The 18,135-nt window shown below is 38.5% G+C and overlaps 4 protein-coding genes across 6 annotated transcripts in view; 2 read left to right on the top strand and 2 right to left on the bottom strand.

Moving 5' to 3' along the window:
* Positions 1-48: 48 nt before the first annotated feature.
* Positions 49-1,488, top strand: clxn (calaxin). The gene is made up of 6 exons (XM_020932677.2): positions 49-450; positions 521-679; positions 759-863; positions 943-1,094; positions 1,191-1,295; positions 1,378-1,488. Exons 1-6 carry the CDS (start codon positions 384-386, stop codon positions 1,426-1,428), a joined length of 639 nt encoding a protein of 212 aa, XP_020788336.1. The 5' UTR covers positions 49-383; the 3' UTR covers positions 1,429-1,488.
* Positions 1,421-3,112, bottom strand: rbm48 (RNA binding motif protein 48). Its single transcript, XM_020932842.2, has 5 exons — positions 2,984-3,112; positions 2,601-2,791; positions 2,386-2,531; positions 1,661-2,199; positions 1,421-1,585 (listed from the first exon to the last, which is right to left on the bottom strand). The coding sequence occupies exons 1-5, from the start codon at positions 3,110-3,112 to the stop codon at positions 1,523-1,525; spliced, it is 1,068 nt and encodes a 355-aa protein (XP_020788501.1). The 3' UTR covers positions 1,421-1,522.
* A 137-nt stretch (positions 3,113-3,249) lies between these two features.
* On the top strand, positions 3,250-10,697 carry pex1 (peroxisomal biogenesis factor 1). Its single transcript, XM_020932593.2, has 24 exons — positions 3,250-3,449; positions 3,703-3,846; positions 3,935-4,018; positions 4,095-4,209; positions 4,329-4,957; positions 5,035-5,154; positions 5,387-5,504; positions 5,597-5,703; positions 5,771-5,856; positions 5,936-6,068; positions 6,187-6,283; positions 6,346-6,516; positions 6,589-6,743; positions 6,833-7,019; positions 7,078-7,244; positions 7,353-7,487; positions 7,549-7,613; positions 7,691-7,833; positions 7,909-8,012; positions 8,097-8,273; positions 8,692-8,934; positions 9,006-9,194; positions 9,308-9,435; positions 10,396-10,697. The coding sequence occupies exons 1-24, from the start codon at positions 3,342-3,344 to the stop codon at positions 10,472-10,474; spliced, it is 3,684 nt and encodes a 1,227-aa protein (XP_020788252.2). The 5' UTR covers positions 3,250-3,341; the 3' UTR covers positions 10,475-10,697.
* A 2,476-nt stretch (positions 10,698-13,173) lies between these two features.
* Positions 13,174-18,135, bottom strand: part of elmo1 (engulfment and cell motility 1 (ced-12 homolog, C. elegans)) — an 80,158-nt gene continuing 75,196 nt past the window's right edge. For all 3 annotated transcript variants that reach the window (XM_055157042.1, XM_055157043.1, XM_020932646.2), the window contains 4 exons: positions 17,989-18,096; positions 17,746-17,828; positions 14,783-14,860; positions 13,174-14,378 (listed from right to left, as the gene is read on the bottom strand). In XM_055157042.1, coding sequence (XP_055013017.1) covers positions 14,178-14,378; positions 14,783-14,860; positions 17,746-17,828; positions 17,989-18,096 — 470 coding nt within the window. In that variant the 3' untranslated portion in view covers positions 13,174-14,177. The remainder of the gene's footprint in view (positions 14,379-14,782; positions 14,861-17,745; positions 17,829-17,988; positions 18,097-18,135) is intronic.

Below are 18,135 nucleotides of genomic sequence, written 5' to 3'. Positions count from 1 at the left end.
TATTCCTGTGTAATGGGTAAAGGCCATTAGATACCAGAATATTAACTCTCATATTAGAGGTACCAAAATAAAACAATGGAAGTAAATTATTATAATGTATGTCCAGTAGAGGGCGTATAATTACTTAATTTTACATTGCATAAATTAATAAATCAGTAAATGGTCAACATGGTTTAACTGGAAAACATGTCAGGGGCAATAAGAAAAATGTATATGCATCCATGTAACTGAGCGCAATAATTCACGACATTTTCTGAAAGCTTTATGGCGCACTCTAAAAGCGCACCGAGAATTTCATCCTGCGCGGTTGCTAAGGAGACAGCGGCAAAACAGACATGTAAGGAACGGGGAGCTGCATCAGTGTAACTTCAAGAGGTCCAAAAATGTCTACAATCAACAGAAAACTGATGGAGAGCATTACTGACAAGATGAGTAAATACGTAGAGCGCTGTGAGTATAAACTTAATAGTTTACAATAGTTTAGTTTCATGTTTTTATCATTTTATAATGTGGTTTGCAGTCGACAGAAGTGAGATTGAGTGTCTAATACGCGAGTTTTACGCGCTCCTGGGGGAGCAGAGTGCACATGGGAAGGCTGTCCCGGGACTGGACAGAGGACAATTCAGAAGTGTGCTGCATCATGCATTTAATATTACAGATGACATGATCATGGACGGGGGTAAAAACGCTTTATCTATGTTATCGATAGAAAGAAGCAATCATAACGAGGCATGTTACAGCTAGTTTGTGTTCTGCAGTTTTCAGAACCTTTGACAAAGACAATGATGGATTTTTAAGCGTGAAAGAGTGGATTGCTGGCTTGTCTGTTTTTCTCCGTGGGACATTAGATGAAAAAATAAAATGTGAATGCAATATTTCAACTTTGTACAAATTGTATGAGTAATACTATTTGATTTATTCCCCCTTTTCTTCCATGTTCAGACTGCTTTACAGTCTATGATTTAAACAATGATGGCTACATCTCCCGAGAGGAGATGTTTCATTTGCTGAAGAACAGTCTCACCAGTCAGCCCAATGAGGAGGACCCTGATGAGGGCATAAAGGACCTGGTGGAAATCACACTTAAGAAAATGGTCAGTTACTGTATTTAATTTACAAAAAGATCTTTGACAAACCTGTATATTGTGTTTAATGCTTGTTAAGTGTACCAAATATGTTCCTCTCTTAAGGATCATGACCACGATGGAAAATTATCTTTAAGGGATTTCATTACGGCTGTAAAAGAGGAGAACCTATTACTTGAAGCATTTGGACCATGCCTTCCAGATTTAACTGTATTTAATGATGTTGGGTTTAAAGTTTTACCCTACAAATATTGTGTTTAATTATTATTATTTATCCTTTTTCCTCTTACAGGCAATTTATACATTCGAGGAGCGCATATTTAGAGAAGAGGAGGAACAGTGAAGTCAATTTATTTGGGAAGCTCATATGGTAACAGACATTTTACATGTGGATTTTACACAAGCGCTGTGCAAAGTAAAAAAAAAACAACAAAACATTAAATCCTACGACGATGTTTCAACTTTTTAACCACTGGCTTGACTTCAGCAACTGATTCCACCTGTAATGGAGTTATGATGTTGTTTATTAATCAATTAAATTGTATTTCTGAATTTATTGCTAAAGTATCATTTACCTGTTTTAAAGTGTCTCTAATCCTCTTGACTGTTGTGTTTAAGGATTCATCTTCCATGTCCAGTTTAGGTTGCTCTGGTAACTTTGGTCCTATAAATCCTTCAGTTTGAAAAGTAACATCTTTTAAGGATTGTTCAGTATCCTCTTCTGCCTGTTGTTTTCTTTTCTCTAACTGTGTTGTCCGTGGTAGAAATCTGACAGGGGATTGAGGTGGCACATGTCGGTCCCTGAATGAGTCTGAAGACATGTTAGGGCTGGTCATACTCATTTCTGGTTGTGGTCCTTTATCAACAAAAGCATTATGTAATGTTCCCATTTTATCCTCAGTAGGTAAACTTCTATGATGGTATCTTGGATAGTGATATTCTTGAGGGGGCGGGAGAAGCAAAGGAAAATTAGAACTCTGATGTGATGAGTGGTTTTCTGTATTATCCGTAACTATTGTACATGGCTTGAAGGTAGTTGCTTCTAAGGATGATATTGTTGCATTTGGTGCAGTGGTCTCTGGTGTCACAGGTTCCATTTGTTGTCTTTCTCTTGCTTTGTTTCAACATAAAAAAAAAAAATAAAAGAGTCAGGCATGAATATCAGCAGGTAATATTTTTCTGAGTGAATTAGTATTTAGTTCTAAATATATAGTCATGACTCATGTGTAATTACATTTATAAGCAGTCTATTTTTTATACAATATCAATAAATGGCACTGGATGAATAGAAATATCATACCAATATGGTGTAGAGTCTTCATTATGTAATTCTTCCTCTCTTGTAGCTTTTGTCTGGTGTCCTCCACTGACTCATATTCAGGGACATAGCATACATGTAGAACACCTCCGTAAAAGCTCTTCTCATCCATGTGTCGTTTTGCTGCTCTGAAAAACAAGGTTCAAAGAATGTTCATAATTCATAAAGCAAAAAAGGAATTGAACTTGGGGAGCTACCTGGCACTGACAAGCCTCTGAAATTTGATCAGGTAGACCTCAGTAAACTCCTCAGCTGGATACTCGTCCAGAGGCCTGTACTCCTCCACTGTCCCGTACAGAGCACACAGCTGGATCAGCTCGTTCATCACTCCTATGGCTGGGACCCCCTGAACCATCACATAACGAGACTCCAAATTGATGGTGTAGACCTAAAAGAAATAATAACCTGGTGTCCGATATCAGCTCGATTTTCTGATTAACTATAAAACTCTACATTTTTAATCAATGAATTGTTCAGCTATTTAATTAGTTTTAAAGCCATGTTACATTTTCACACTTTCTGTCAGTAGAGGGTGAGTTGTATCCTGAACATATTGACTGCGCACTAATTTAAAACATACCTTAACCGCTTTTGCCCTCCTCCCCTCTCGATATTTTGGTCGAGAAATGCATATTTTACGCTGTTCGTGATGTTTAAGCACTTCAGGAGCTTTCCAACAACCTGGTTTGTTGTCGACAGGAGCCGCCATTTTTGTTTTTGAAGCACATAGTGCCATTTCAAAATAAGAGCATGGTGCACAAAACGCTATTCTCAGTTCGGTACATAAAAATTGAATCGTTTTATTTTGAAGTAATACTACTGCCTATCGACTGCTTTGGTCTGGACTGTAAGCACGCGACCACATCGATTGTCAATGAGGATTTTGTTAGCTGAGCAGGTGAAAGCTTTACAAAGGAGGAAAGGGCAATGCCACAAAAATGTTTTCTAACCAGGGCATTCATCCCGTCACTATTTACTTCAGCAACACGAAAAACTGTTTTCTTCACCTCCCTCCGAAGTTAGTATCGCATCTCTTACTGAACGAGGTGAGATTAGCTTAGCTGTTCATTTTAAAATTATGTGTAGCTAAGCTGGCAAAGATCAAATGTATCATGTAAGCATTATCGCTAATTGCGAATAATTAAAATTTACAGTTGTTTGTAGGGTCTGTCCTGAATTACTGTTAGTACTAGTTCATGTTTTATGTCTATTACCTTCTCATAAGAAATACAAATGTCATTGTCACCAATGATTGATTTTATAATGTGTTTGTAGTAATGCTTCTTGTATTTGCTCTAGAACCAGGCCCTGGAGTTATCATGGGGAAATGGTACATCAGTTTTTCTCAGCTGGACATATAATAGAAATTCTTCCAATGATACACAAAGAGTTGAGCTGTGTCGACAACTGGGAGAGAGGTTAGGCCTTGAGGATAGGGAGCAAGTAAGAATTAACCAAACATGGATTATATTTTTATGATATAGTCACTGCTATTTGTAATCCTCACCCATGGCTCTTTTATGTCAAACAGGGTTTCATTAAGCCATGTCGCCAGGTCTCATCTGTGCATCAAGTATTTGTGGAGCCACTTTCCTTTGATGACTGGGAGATTTTGGTAGGTCAAGTTATGGGTACAATATATATGTGAAATATGATTTATGGCACAAACCCTCTGTTATATGTATATCTAGGAGCTCCACAGCACTGCACTTGAGACACAGCTGCTCGATCAGATTAGAGTTGTTTTCCAGGACGCTGTGTTTCCCGTATGGGTGGATACTCACACAGCCATTTACATCCAAATAGGTGAAGTGAAAATTCTGAAGGCGTGACTCTTTGCCTCGATATACAAATTAAAATTACTGCTGTGTATTAATAAATTAACTACTGTAGAGTAAATGCGACCGTTCTTGTTTTTCTTCCAGCATCGTTACTGCCTTCAGTGCCATTCGGTCGGCTGGAGCAGTTTACAGAACTCATTGTGTCACCCAAACAACGCCCTGATATCAACATTAGTGGGTCTAAGTTAAAAGTAAGCAAGAACCAACAAAAAGAAGGGGTCCAAAAGTCAGATGTCTCCTCATCTGCAGTAGTACCGGTCCAACAGTGGGGCTTAGGTCTAAAAAGTCTAGTGCGACACTTGCTCATGGGGCCAGTGAAAGAGCTCCCCTTGGTTCCCATTCTGCCCCTTGTCATCAGAGACTCTATCTTCAGAGTATGCGGTGCACCTCCAGATTCGCTTTGCACAATAAATCACCGGACAACTGATGTGGTGCATGTGTTTCCTCTCAGCCATGGACTGAGTGCAGGCCACACAGGAGGCCAGTCACAAATCACATATGGAGTGCTCACTAAAGTTCTTATTTCTAAAGAAGTCAAGCAAAAGGATAAAGCAACTTTGGATAATAAGAAAAGTGTCTCGAAAACCCCTGCAGACTCAGGTGGGGGAGACATTCTGAAGGACGATGAGGCCATTGTGGTGAGGGTTGTGTGCCGGGAGAAGCTTACTCACAAAAGCCCTATAAAAGGATCAATCCACAGTGGGAAAGTTTGGGTAAAAATGTATTTACATTTTTGTTCTCATTTACTGCAATACATTTTTTAATACCCAACTCAAAATTTTCTTTCCAGGTCTCAGAGCAGCTGGCTGCTAAAATTTATGTTATTCCACATTCAACAGTGAGAATAAAGCCTATAGAATCTGCTGTTAAAGTGGCCACTGTGATCCAATTACAACCCATGATACCAATGGTGAGTAATTAGATGCAATAGCAGTCATGTCACATGTTTCAGAGTAATAAGGGTATTTTCTTTGCATTTATTTTATTTTTTTTTACAATTTTACATTTCAACTATACACTTATTTTACCCACAACAAAAGCTTGATTCTGGATTGGACATCCCTATTTTTTTTTTCATATTTTATTATTATTTCGGATTAAGGCATCATGCTTGTTTTGCTTTTTTGAATATTTGGCTGTAGTCTGAAGATGATGATGAGATCCGGACGGTGTTCCTTGGGTGGCTCCACACTCAGAGTCATGAGCCCTTAGCTTGTCTAACTGCGCGCTCTAGCACCATCCTGCTTCATGGATCTGAAGGTGAATATGTTACTTATTACTTATTATCTATTAACTTGCCATACAAGTGTAATAGAAAACACAAACTCTCACTCTTTGTTCTTAACTTACAGCCAAGCTTCAATTTGTGTTGACTGTACTGAAGCCAGAGTCTGCAGACGATCCCATAGATCAACTCTTTTTGCTGGCAGCCACACTTCTCAAAAATGAAGACATACAGGTAACATTTTTGTTATGATTTTCCTTGTGCAACATTATAATATATTATCTTTTAAATACATTTATAGGTAAGAAGAGAGACGTTAACCAAAGCAGCGGAAAAAATTCCAGACAAAATATCAAATGAAGAGCTTCCATCTCTCACCAGTCTTGGGTTTGTGACCTATGGTTTATTGTTTTGAACTTGTGCTGTGAGTCTGTAACAGAATGTGTTTTATGGTTTGTTATTACAGAGGGATTGATAAAGTTAGTAAAAGTGCCCATGAGTTCATTTCCCACAGTCTTCTGGCAGGTCCTCTTTCACTAGAATTGGGCTCCTCCACACAGGGGCTTCAAGGAGGTGTTCTACTAATAACTGGAGCCAAGGTAACACAGATATTAGCAATTGAATAGGCCATAATTACATGTTTGATAAGAATTGTTGTTAGATATGTAATATATTTAAATATTTATTTTTAATTTTGGCATTTTAAAAACTATTTAGGGGTGTGGCAAGAGTACCTTTGCTCGAGCTCTCTGCAGAAAAGTCAGTGAAGATCTTGATGTACACGTGGAGATTTTGGACTGCAAAAAATTACAAGGTACAAAAACATTTTATGCTCGCCTTTTGAGCTTTATTCAAGTTTGCTGTGAACTTTTTCAGGGAAGAGGGCAGAAACTGTAAAGCTGAGGCTGCAGGATGTGTTTGAGCAGGCTGAGTGGAAGCAGCCCTCAGTGGTACTTCTTGATGACTTGGATCAAATAACAGGAGCGCCATCTTCAGCTGAGCATGAGCATAGCCCTGAGGTGTTGCTACAACAGCACATTGCACAGAGTAAGACATGTTTACTATAATGAAGGCAGGGATAGTTGAAGTTTACATGATGGTGTTCTGTCTGTCCCTCAGGTCTTAAAGATGTAGTCGATGATGTGGTTCAGCGTTCCAGTCTTGTCAGTCTAATAATAACTGCCAAGAATGAAGACTCCCTCCACCCTTCACTCACTGAGCTGCAGGGATCTCACTTCTTCCAAAGGTTTTTACATATTGAGCCTCCAGATCAGGTACATGGTTAAAATATTTGAAAATTACATGCAGTCAATAAGAGTATGGTTCAGAATGGTTAATACTTTAAATATTGTTTGTGTTTTAGGATCAAAGAGCAGATATTTTGCGATGTCTCATATTAAGAAAAGATTTCCTGTCTGAGGAAACCTTACAAACTCTTGATGTCGGTGCAGTTGCGAAATTGACAGAAGGGTATACCCCTCAAGATCTAGCACTGTTGCTGGACCGTGCCATTCATGCCAGAACTGTTCAGAAGCAACATGGCGTCCAAGGTAAATAAAATTATTTGTTATTACTGTATATAAATTTCATTATCTTTTCCATTTGTAGATGGTCTGCTGTCGGTAGATGATTTTTCCCAGGCTTTGAAAGGATTCACACCTCCCTCACTCTGGGGGGTAGAGCTGCACTCCCTCAGCAGAGTTGGCCTGGATCAGGTTGGAGGACTGAAAGATGTGCGGCAACAGTTAATAGATACCATAATGCTCCCTGCTAAGGTTATTAAGATTTAAGATTTAAGGTTATTTAGGTTTAAACTTCTTGTTTGCCAGAACCTAAGTGCTTATGCGCTTTATACAGTAAGAATTTGTTTTGGTGTGTTTTAGTATCCCATTCTATTCTCCAAACTTCCTATCCGCCATCGATCAGGAGTTCTTTTGTATGGCGCCCCAGGTACAGGGAAAACCCTGCTGGTCAGGGCTGTAGCCAAGGACAGTGGAATGAACTTCATTAGCATCAAGGTAAAGAGCAAGTGAAATGTCTCATTTGTTATGCAGAGCTGACACTGAGCCATCTTTCCAGGGTCCCGAACTCCTGAGCAAATACATTGGAGCAAGTGAACAGGGTGTCCGAGATGTCTTTCAGAAGTTGGTGAACACTGTGCCCCATTAGTGGTGTAATTATTTAATGATTTAACTGTCTGATTTTATTAATATGATTGCAGAGCTCAAGCTGCTAAGCCATGCATCTTGTTCTTTGACGAGTTTGATTCACTGGCCCCGAGGAGAGGCCATGACAGCACTGGGGTGACTGACCGTGTGGTCAATCAACTCCTCACTCAGCTGGATGGGGTGGAGGGCCTCCAAGGTCAATACACAATGGACTCACTGAATACCAGACACAAAATAAAACCTGGTTAACTTCAATGGTGTGTGTTTGCAGGTGTGTATGTGCTTGCTGCCACTAGTCGTCCGGATTTGATTGACCCAGCCCTGTTGAGACCTGGGCGACTGGACAAATGTCTCTATTGTCCTCCACCTGACCTAGTTTGTAGACCATTCAAACACTTCTTTAAGTTTAAAAATGTATTGTACATTATATGTATATTATTAAATGTATTGTGAATGCAGGAGGCTCGTCTGGAGATCCTTACGGCCTTGAGCTCTGGCCTCTCCCTGGCGGCGGATGTGGACCTGGAGCAGCTGGCTGCAGACACAGAACAGTTCACTGGAGCTGACCTGAAAGCCCTGCTCTACAACGCCCAACTAGAGGCCATCCACTTAAGCAGCAGGGGCAGCCCACCACAGGTAATTTTAGAAAAACTAAGTTTTATGTGGTGGCTGCAAAGCTGAGATGTATAACAAAAACAAAAATCCACAGTGAATGATTCGTGATAAGACATGTCAGTATGTGCACGTGTGAGATACTGCCACTGTGAAATCAAATGAGTGTAACCTATCGAAAAACACGAGCACATTAAAATGATCACACACGCACAAAACCATTTACATTTATCATTGTCATTAATGTAAGCCCTTTTCTTATCTTCATTTCAATATGTACTTGCTTTTAATGGGTTAATGGTTTGAACAATTCAATTATTTAAAGTCATTTTGTTAATTTCCTTATTTTTCTACATGACTAAAATGAGTTAGTGGCAAAGTCATATGTATTTTTATTCAGCATATAATTATATACATTACATTTTCTTATTTGTGTTCCCAGGACACTGCACTTGGTTCAGAGATAGAGATGAGTCTTTCTTCAATGATCTTCCCAAATCACAGCAGTGGATCTGAGGACTCTGTTGGGGAGGGGGATATGGGCCTAGCCCTAGAGCAGTCTATACTTTCACTTGAAACCAGTGACCTCCAGGCCTATGAGGAGAACAGGGGCAACGTTTGGAGAATCTACTTTGGGAGTTCCTTTGAGTCTGAGCTGGGATACTCTCCTGAACTAGTACTTAATGTAAGAACTTTTCAGAACATTATCCCACTCTAAAAATCACTACAACCTTTATTTTTGTCTTGGTTTTGCAGAACCCTAGATGTCTCTCTGGTCCCTTGTCTGAGAGCCAGGACCTGACAACTACATGTGTGCATGATGTTGGCAGTGATCTCCCTCCTTTGTACATGCCCTCTCTGCAGAGCGGCTGTGAGGAGCTGAGCCCAAAGCAACAAGAGCAACTCACTCGAGATGTAAATACAATCAAAACAACTTACAGGAAGGTCAGTTATATTTGATGTGCTCTTCTCATGTATTTCAATACCACATACTTATTACACTTTACAGGAAATTCTTCATTTTACAATAAACATTAATATATGTGGGTAATTTGTAGGAGAGTGTACAGGTGCATTCCCTGATGAGCCCACCCCTCCTGCTCATCTCTCAGGCTCATATCAAATGTGCTCTGTCTACAACTAAACCATCTGTGAGCAAAGCCGACTGGAGCAAATACACCAAACTGTAAGTGCCTTCTTTTGCTTGTAACATTATATAAACATAGGTCAGGGATCATTCATATCAGGCATGTCCAAACTATGACCCATGGCCAAATGCGGCCCTTAGACAAATTTTTCTTGGCCCACAGGCTTCTAGGTGAGTTACTTTTTACTGCATTTTTTTGCCTCAAGTGGAGGAGTTCAAATATCTCGGCGTCTCGTTCATGAGTAAGAGGAGGATCGAGTGTGAGACAGGTGGATTGATTCAACATCTGCAGTGTTGTGGTAGTTGTATTGAACCGTTGTGGTGAAGATGTAGCTAAGCCGAAAGGTAAGCTCTCAGTTTACTGGTCAATCTACATTCCTACCCTCATCTATGGCCATGAGTTTTGGGTAATGACCGAAAGGACAAAATCGCAGATACAAGCAGCCGAAATGAGTTTCCTCCGCAGGGTGGCAGGGTGCTCCCTTAGAGCTAGAGTGATACGTTCAGTCATACAGGAGGAGCTCGGAGTAGAGCCAAAACACTCTGGAGGGACTATGTCTCTCAGATGGCCTAGGAACGCCTTGGGGTCCCCCCGGATGAGCTGGAGGAAGTGTCCGGGGTGAAGGAAGTCTGGGAGTCCTTGCTTAGACTGCTGCCCCCACGACTTGGCCCCTGATAAGTGGAAGAAAATGGATGGATGCATTTAAAAAAAAATCTATCTTAATAACAAAATTAAGAGTGTCCTTTTTCAGGCATGATGAAAGGTCTGGTGGTTCATTTTAACCTGTTATAAATAAATTTTAATTATTCACTGCTTTGGCTGTTGATTGGCCGTCACCTTGGTCTGTGTTTTGCTGAAAAAACTTTGAACACGCCTGATTTATATCATTGAAAGCTAGTCAGTAGTCAGGTTTAAATCTGTCATGATGTTTTCAGTGTTTTATTTTCATCTTTTAAGCATTTAAATTTTGTGAATAACTATGTTTTATTTACATGCAGGTATGAAGCCTTTGATGGTTCAGGAGATGGAAAGCCACTGCAGATATTTAAACCAGGACAGCGTGTAACTTTAGCCTGAAGAAATCTTACTTGATTATTCAGATTTTACTAATTGTGAGTTTTAAATTATCTGTAATATAATAAAGGCACAAATCCTACAGTCTTACAATATAACAATATGTAAATGCACACATATAATGAATGTGTAAGCCAGGCATTTGGCTACTCTTTGTTTTTACTGTACATATTGTAAAATTACAAATTAATTTTATAATTTAAGTAATTAAACATTTCCTCTTTGAGAGCATGTATCCTTTATATTTGTTCCAAGTACAATTTTGCCACAAGAGGGAGCCAGAGTAAAACCCAATGAGAGTATTATTTGTTAAAGTTGTGCAGCCGCAGTATTTTAATTTATTAATGTTGAGATAAAATGTGATGAAATGAGCTTTGAAGTGAAACTTTGCAAGATAATGAATCTTCTTTCGACATACAGAATGCAGCATCATCATTTTTTACAGCTCAGTGATATTAAATGCAATCATGCAATCATTTCTGCTTATTAAAAGAGGAGACACAAGTGATACTGCAGTCTGTTGTATAATTACATTTGGAAATCACTGTTCATTAAGAGATGGTTCATAATGTGTGTACAGAGAAGATAGACTGTTGAAACATTATTGATTTTCTGCTAATAGAAAGTTAATAATAAACAATCAAAACTAATGAGCCATTGCAAGTGTGAAAACAAAAGTATTTGGGTGAAACGTTTACTTTAAAGTTAAGTTTGATTGCATTTGGGGTGCAGTGTCCAGGCAGGAGGTGGGTCAGTTACTGTAGTGTTTTTCCTCTCTTTTACTTTACTGCATTTTGCAGCCGTCCTACACACTGGAATAGGCACCTCCCTCAGTGGTAAATATAGACCCTAATACTGTCCTGGCTTTGGCTCAGTCAGTGTACTGTATTGTGAAAAATGTCAAATTAAGAACTTTATCATATTATTGATCTCTAACGCATATACATGTGGTTGATTTGATTAGTGAAATGACTTGGGAGTGTGATGATTTATCCTGGAAAATTTGTATTGTATATGGACCCTTCATGATCGGAAATTGTATCTTAACCGACTGACAAAAAGTCTTGGATTTATTGCCATATCTATCGTGCAAAAAGTGCTAAACATGACAGTTATGCACATCTGTCCAAACATAACAATATGCAATGTTCCTAATACCCATCCTTCCAGTCAGTGTTATATTATAACGTGACTAGGAGTAGAAAGTTGAATATGCATATTTCCATATCTCACAGTGGTCAAGCATTTCACATTCATGTTGGACATTGGATCAAACTTTTGGAACAGAACTCAGAGTCAAAGGAACAGGACCTGAGGATGTACTTTGAAAAGGCATTTCATTCCTCCGGGTCATAACTGAGTAATTTAAGATGGTCTGGCTGCTTCAAGGACACATGGTAAACTTTAAAAGTGAAGAGTCAGCTCATTAAAGTAATTTTTATAGTTGTGGATATTTTTTTTTGTCTTTTAAACTCGTATAAAGTCAGTTTCCTCAATATGGTGTGTTTCCTTGAAGCTCTGTGACTAAAAAGTACAAGCACTTATAGATTAGCCCCATTGATAAGTGTTACATTAGTCCAGAGGCACAAAGGACAAATGTCTTAATGAGACTCAGACAGAGCAGGCTGCCATTGGAAGTCAATATAAAGGATGAGCAGAACTGGCATGCTGCCACTGAACAATTCTTGTTACACCAAGTGTAATTTTTATTCCCAGGCCATTGCAATTTGTCAGTAACATTCTTTGGAATTCTTTGGTATCTCACGGTCTACAAACACAAACACATTTCCTCATGACAAAAATGTTAATGGAGAAATAAAATGTACGGAAAATTGTGTACCCAAATATGAACTAAAGGGACAACTGTGTTGCTTTTCTTATGCTGCTGATGCTAAAATGTGTTGTGATTTGTATCAAAAGTGACAGTGTAGTCAAATTGAAAATGAAAAACTACTAGTCAACTTTTTCTGCAGTCCATTTGTGCTTATACCTGAGGGAGGGTGATATTAAAAATGAAGCGTAAAAATATGCATAAGTGACAATGACACTCTGAGTGCATTGTAATGAGAGCTGAGGGAGCAGCTGTGAATGCACCTTGTCTAAAGCTGCAGAGGAGGAACACTGGGCACATAGGAAGGAGGCTCATATGATGTGATTACCGTGAGCTGTACAAGGAGGAGCTACTCCCCATCGCTTGCTGCCCCTGGGCTGCTGTCACACTCTCCACATGAAGTCTAGCTCAAGTTGTAATGAGGCCACCACGTATCTCCTCCTCCCATCTCTCCCAAACACAGGGAAATGAGGACCGCCAGGGATCAAGCTAAAAATAGCTCTTTCAATACTCAGCTTTGCATCTCCTCATCAATATTTAAGTATGGATGGCCACACTCAGAGAACAAGGATGTAAAAAAAAAAAAATTACTGAAGAGTAATACAATTAGGCTCATTTAAGTTGTTCTTATTACATTCTATTTAACCTTTATTTTTTCAGTTGGGTCAAATAGGAACCAGTTTTCATTTACAACATCAGATTTTTAAGTGACTAAGCCAAGTATTTTTTTCTTCCTAAAACTGGGCTACTAAAAGCTTGCTATTGTTGGGCTTGTCAGCCCTACACTGTAACTGACATAATATAGTCAAGTTTCCTTAAATTCAAATCTAAATTCATTGTGACTTAAAAGATGGAAAAACCAGACAAAAGGTACAGTTCCTAAACCTTTAATGTAAACAGCAGTTTTGAAGAGCTTTGAAAAAATCCTAAAGAAAAACATCTGAAGGTATTAAATAGGAACGGGCAGAAAATATATAAATCATACTAGAAATACAACCATGATTTGTTTTAAATAATAATAAAAAAAAAAATACATAAGACTTTCATCAATTTGTGGCCATATGAAAACACACAAAATAAGAAACTTCCCTTGACTTGGCAATTTCACGTTTTCAGATCACTTAAAACAAATGATAAACAAAATTATAATATTGCTTAGGAATGTTGTGTACAGCAGTCATTACAACAAAACAGACTTGATGAGAAAACATGGAAGCGTGGGTCTATCTGTGGGCGGGAGTAATATGCAACAACAGCAGTGATGTAGAATAATAACTTTAGATTCAGAATAAGGGCTTTTTATTTCGTATTAGAGTGCAGAAAGTTGTTCATGGTTTGTAACAGTCTTCAGCAAGTGTGTGAAGCAGCACAGAGCAGATAGACCAAGCTGCCACAAATACTCAAAAGTGAAAATGTGGGAGGCAATACTGCTAGAGAGAACTTTTTACTTGTTACTTTCTACTTCCTCCTCACAAAAAGCCCTGAGGAAAAATAATAAAACTCAAACATAAAAAGGACAAATAGGAAGCAAATTCTACATATTTATCTACAACGAGCAAAAATGACGAAAGCCATTTTGGAAACGCTGGAGTGGAGGGGGTAGAGGAAGAAGGAGAAAAGGACAAACTAATACTTCCTGGTTGATCTTTCTCACCATGGCAACCTGACGTTTGTTTCTGATCATCTTTGACTCCAATCGACCACGCTTTTAAGTGCAGTGGGGCCAATATTATGCACCAGTGTCTTGTTTTAAGAAGATGAAAGTCCCTTAAAACGTTTACAGTTCATTTTCATAAGCACGATTTAGTTTTGTTCCAGTATGTGAGAAAAAGGGTCCAGTGAGTGCAGGGGTTCCCAGTGGTGTTTTTAGATGGTCTAGTTGCAGTCATAAACAAAGTCATAATTGCTTGGTTCTTTGGGAATGGGGGGTGGAGCTTCAGGGATCTGGATATTCTCTAGGTCCAGTAGGCGGAGCTTCATCTCCATAGACAGCAGGGTTTCCATGTCTGATTTTGTGTACTCACTGGTCATCTCTTTACCAAGGAGGGCATTCAGACCGTCAGTCCATACACAATACTGTAACAAAGCAAAGAACCTTCAGTTAAGTCTGAAAATACAGACACTTTATAATAAACCTTACCTTAAATGATAAAGCATGAAGAGAGACTTAACTCATAATCAACAAATACTTGACAAAATACAACTCAAGATTCAGGCTTACTTAAGGAGTTAGAGTAGAGTTTTAAGTAGTTAAAGTAGTTACTAAGCCCGAATTATTTATATAAACTATATGAAAAATTAAGTCTTATATATATATATATGTATATATGTATATATATATATATATATATATATATATATACATATATATGAAATATTTAAAGTTTATTCTATTAAACATTATTATTATTATTATTATTTGTAGTAGTAGTAGTACATCAAACATTAATTTAAAGCTAGGTACTAACCCAAACCCTTACCTCGTGCTTGTCCGGAGCGATAAAGTTTAAATACTCGTCGGACTCATAGAGGACAGAGAAAGCCAGCTCTAGCACTTCCTACAGAGAGAACAGAGGGGATGGGGTGGGACAGATGATAAAAAAAACAAAAACAAAAAAATGTTAAAATTTAAACAACACTGGTGCAAAGGAGCCTCCCTCAGCTGTATGGACATGGTCTGTTAGCCTAGATGTTAAAGGTGCACTATGTAACTTTTTGGTCGAGGGTTACCTACTTATTTCTATGGAGATGTCATTGCTCTGCCTGGACTGTTCCACAGCAGGGCATTAAACAGCTACCTTAAATGTGTTCAATTACAGGTAGTTTTATAGCTCACAAATACCTAGAAAAACAGGCATTCTGACTGTGAGCGGGGTTGCCGCTCCATAGATCTGACCTATAACTGGGTCTGGTTTAATCTCCATGAAGATTGAAAGTTGTAATACCATACTTTGAAACATTCCAGACAAAGTAATAACATCTCTATAGATAAAATAATTTGACTGACCCTCCACAGGAAAAGTTAGACATTGCACCTTTAAGTCACAGATACATCAGCAGCTATAAAACCAGGAGCTATAAAACCTTTGAAAAATCCCCATCTGTCCCATAATGGGACCTAAACCACCATTTCTTTTTACAAATTCCACTGGTCGATTTTAAATCGAGGAAATGTGTATATTATTACCAGTAAATTAGTTAAAAGATTTAATAATTTACATGTGTCTATTGACCACCAAGATTATTTTTCTATCAACTATCTGGCCCTATGCCTTATTTTGTTTACACTGTTGTGTTTTCATCTAAGTGCTTTCTCATGTATTATTCATTAACATACTGTCTTCGTCTTTTTAATACCATCTCTTCATAACAGCAGCATTAATCTTTCATAAGCACAAGTTAATACTGAAGAAAATGCTAAGAACCCTCTCCGCTACCATAAATGTCAGCCATGACTTTGTGAAGAAACAATAAATGTACAAGGATGCAGATGGCACAGGTCACTGGCTCTGTGAAATAACAAACATATCCGGAGGTCTTAAATGTGTATGAGACGACAACCTTGGAGAATGTTTTAATGCACAGAAAGACATAAGAGGCATAAGTGCTTCTCATTAAGTTGAGCTACTGTGTGGCATTTTTTTGTGGTACAACTTGTGTTGTATGCAACTTGTTAATACACTTGGTATCTTCTCTGTTTTGATTAGTAAAATAGATGTAGTTCTTAATTAACTTTGCACAAATAGTGGTTTAACAACAAAATATTACTGCTAAAATGTATTTGGTTCTTGAAAAACAGCAATATATAATGTGCAATATATTGATGTATCGCCCTATCATGATAATATTGTACTGTAAGCTGTGTATCGTATTGAATCGTGAAGGACCCTGTGTTTCTCAGATCTAGTGGAAAGCATACACCAATTAAAATGACTATCTATTTAATACAAAGTCTGCAAAGCAGTAGATATTGTATCATCAAAACTTTGAGCCACAGTAACCAAGTTTAATCAATTATTACACAACAGTCTCAAGACAGGGGAGCAGGTGAGCATTTCCTCCCCTTGAATCTCTTTTGAGAGCCATTGGCTTTGTTTTACATGCACATTGAAAATCTCATCAATAACTGATTTTTTAAGTTATCTGATTATTGAAATGTCATGTGAAATGTTACATCTGATGTGAGTAATTGAACTGTGTACAGGTTTTGTTGAGGGAAATATTTTTTTAAAAGGAGCAAACTCACGTGATAAAAACAAACATGAAGGAGAAAAAGATTGAAATGGTTATTTAAAAAGTCATTGGGCTTCATATTCCAAATACAGAAATTATTAAATGTTAACTGATGTTTAACTAATGTTTAACTGATATGTGGCCAGGTATCCGTGTAAACTGTAATCATATTATTCTAGTAACCACATTTTACTGGCCATGTAAATATATCTACTGACCACCGAAGAGGAGGAGACACCCACTACACTGCTATTTTGGACAAACTCAGACACAGGCCAAAATGAGTTAACAATTGTGTCTAACATACCCAAATCCACTACCAGTAGCCCTTTTTATGTTTTCTGTATCTCTGTATCTCTATTCTCTATTCCCTCATGCTTTAACTACCATACGCCGACAGTTTTTTTCTTGAATCCCAGAGGTGACTTTGGTCTGTCCTGCAGCACAAATGAAATGAAATGTGCAGATGTTCCCATTGACACAGCTGGAACAAGCCCACCAGACAGCATACCACCCCTCCTCCCGATGGGTCATTCTCCTAGACCTGTGCTTATCGACAGCGTAATAAAAGAGACAGGGCGGAAGGCAAGGTGTGCTTTTGTCTTCAAGGCTGTTTGTTCAGGGGACCATATATCAGTGACTATGGGGACAAGGTGATGGTGTGTGGAGGAGACTAGTGCAGTACAATGCTCAGATAGCTCTTTCACCCTGATTGCTCCTCAAAAGTCAAAGTATTTCTTTACACACATGAAGCTGATACTAAACAGGATTGACTAGTGTTTCTGTGTTTCTAGTGTTTCTGGCCTGTGGAAGTACTGCAATAAGGTGCATTGTGTAATTTTTCTGGTACAGGGTTTGTCACCTGTTTTGTCTTTATAGAGAAGACACATTACTTTGCCTTGGATGTTCCACAGTATTGAAATAATCTTGTATATCTCAATGGAGCTAGCTGTGGACACCACCAGGTCAAGTTACAGGTCAAATCTGTGGAGAGGCTCATAGTAGGATGGGATGATTTTCAAGTCATTTTTGAGTAAAGAAATAAAAAGCACCTGTAAGATTAATCTAATGACATTCTGTGGAATGCAAAAAAAATAACTTCTCCTTGGAAACAAGCAGGTGGTGGAACCCCCTACCAGAAAAGCTTTATAGCATTTTCACCTTGACACACACCTACTCGTGCATGACTTTACTGCACATGTGAGCTCACCTTGTTTTGCTTGAGGGCGCCTTTCTCCTTCATGTGGGGACAGTCTTTGCCTGTGATCACAGCCTTTATATCTGCCACAGGCACTGCACAGAGGACACAACAAACACACCTTACTATACGGTACCAAGCACATTAGTCAATGATGGAATAAAAATAGGTCTGGATCCACATCATATTAACAATAGTCTAATTCTGACCCATTCTGATAAGAAACCCAAAATAATAAAGATTAAAAACCCTCACATTTGTCCTGAAGAGAGTCATGGGGCACTTCTCCCTGAGGGCTCTCCTCCAGATCTCCGTAGTGCAGGACTTTGTGATTGGGTGACAGGCGGCAGTACCAAAACTTATCTGAAAGACAGAAAGGACAACAAAGAGGCAGATTGAGCA

This window comes from Boleophthalmus pectinirostris, unplaced genomic scaffold (genome assembly GCF_026225935.1).
Source record: "Boleophthalmus pectinirostris isolate CB_2022bp ecotype Guang Dong unplaced genomic scaffold, ASM2622593v1 HiC_scaffold_21, whole genome shotgun sequence".
Classification (NCBI taxonomy): Eukaryota; Metazoa; Chordata; class Actinopteri; order Gobiiformes; family Gobiidae; genus Boleophthalmus; species Boleophthalmus pectinirostris.
The sequence above is the reverse complement of the archived record's forward strand: the minus strand, read 5'-3'. Positions and strand labels throughout refer to the sequence as shown.

Bases quoted from the DNA above. Each gene is read 5' to 3' on its own strand.
- clxn (XM_020932677.2), top strand. From the start codon at position 384: ATGTCTACAATCAACAGAAAACTGATGGAGAGCATTACTGACAAGATG. The intron at 451-520 runs GTGAGTATAAAC...TGTGGTTTGCAG, and splicing joins GAGTAAATACGTAGAGCGCT to TCGACAGAAGTGAGATTGAG. The intron at 1,296-1,377 runs GTATTTAATGAT...TTCCTCTTACAG, and splicing joins CATGCCTTCCAGATTTAACT to GCAATTTATACATTCGAGGA.
- rbm48 (XM_020932842.2), bottom strand. From the start codon at position 3,112: ATGGCGGCTCCTGTCGACAACAAACCAGGTTGTTGGAAAGCTCCTGAA. The intron at 2,792-2,983 runs GTATGTTTTAAA...TATTTCTTTTAG, and splicing joins GGAGGGCAAAAGCGGTTAAG to GTCTACACCATCAATTTGGA. The intron at 2,532-2,600 runs GTAGCTCCCCAA...CTTGTTTTTCAG, and splicing joins CAGAGGCTTGTCAGTGCCAG to AGCAGCAAAACGACACATGG.
- pex1 (XM_020932593.2), top strand. From the start codon at position 3,342: ATGTTTTCTAACCAGGGCATTCATCCCGTCACTATTTACTTCAGCAAC. The intron at 3,450-3,702 runs GTGAGATTAGCT...TATTTGCTCTAG, and splicing joins CGCATCTCTTACTGAACGAG to AACCAGGCCCTGGAGTTATC. The intron at 3,847-3,934 runs GTAAGAATTAAC...TATGTCAAACAG, and splicing joins GCCTTGAGGATAGGGAGCAA to GGTTTCATTAAGCCATGTCG.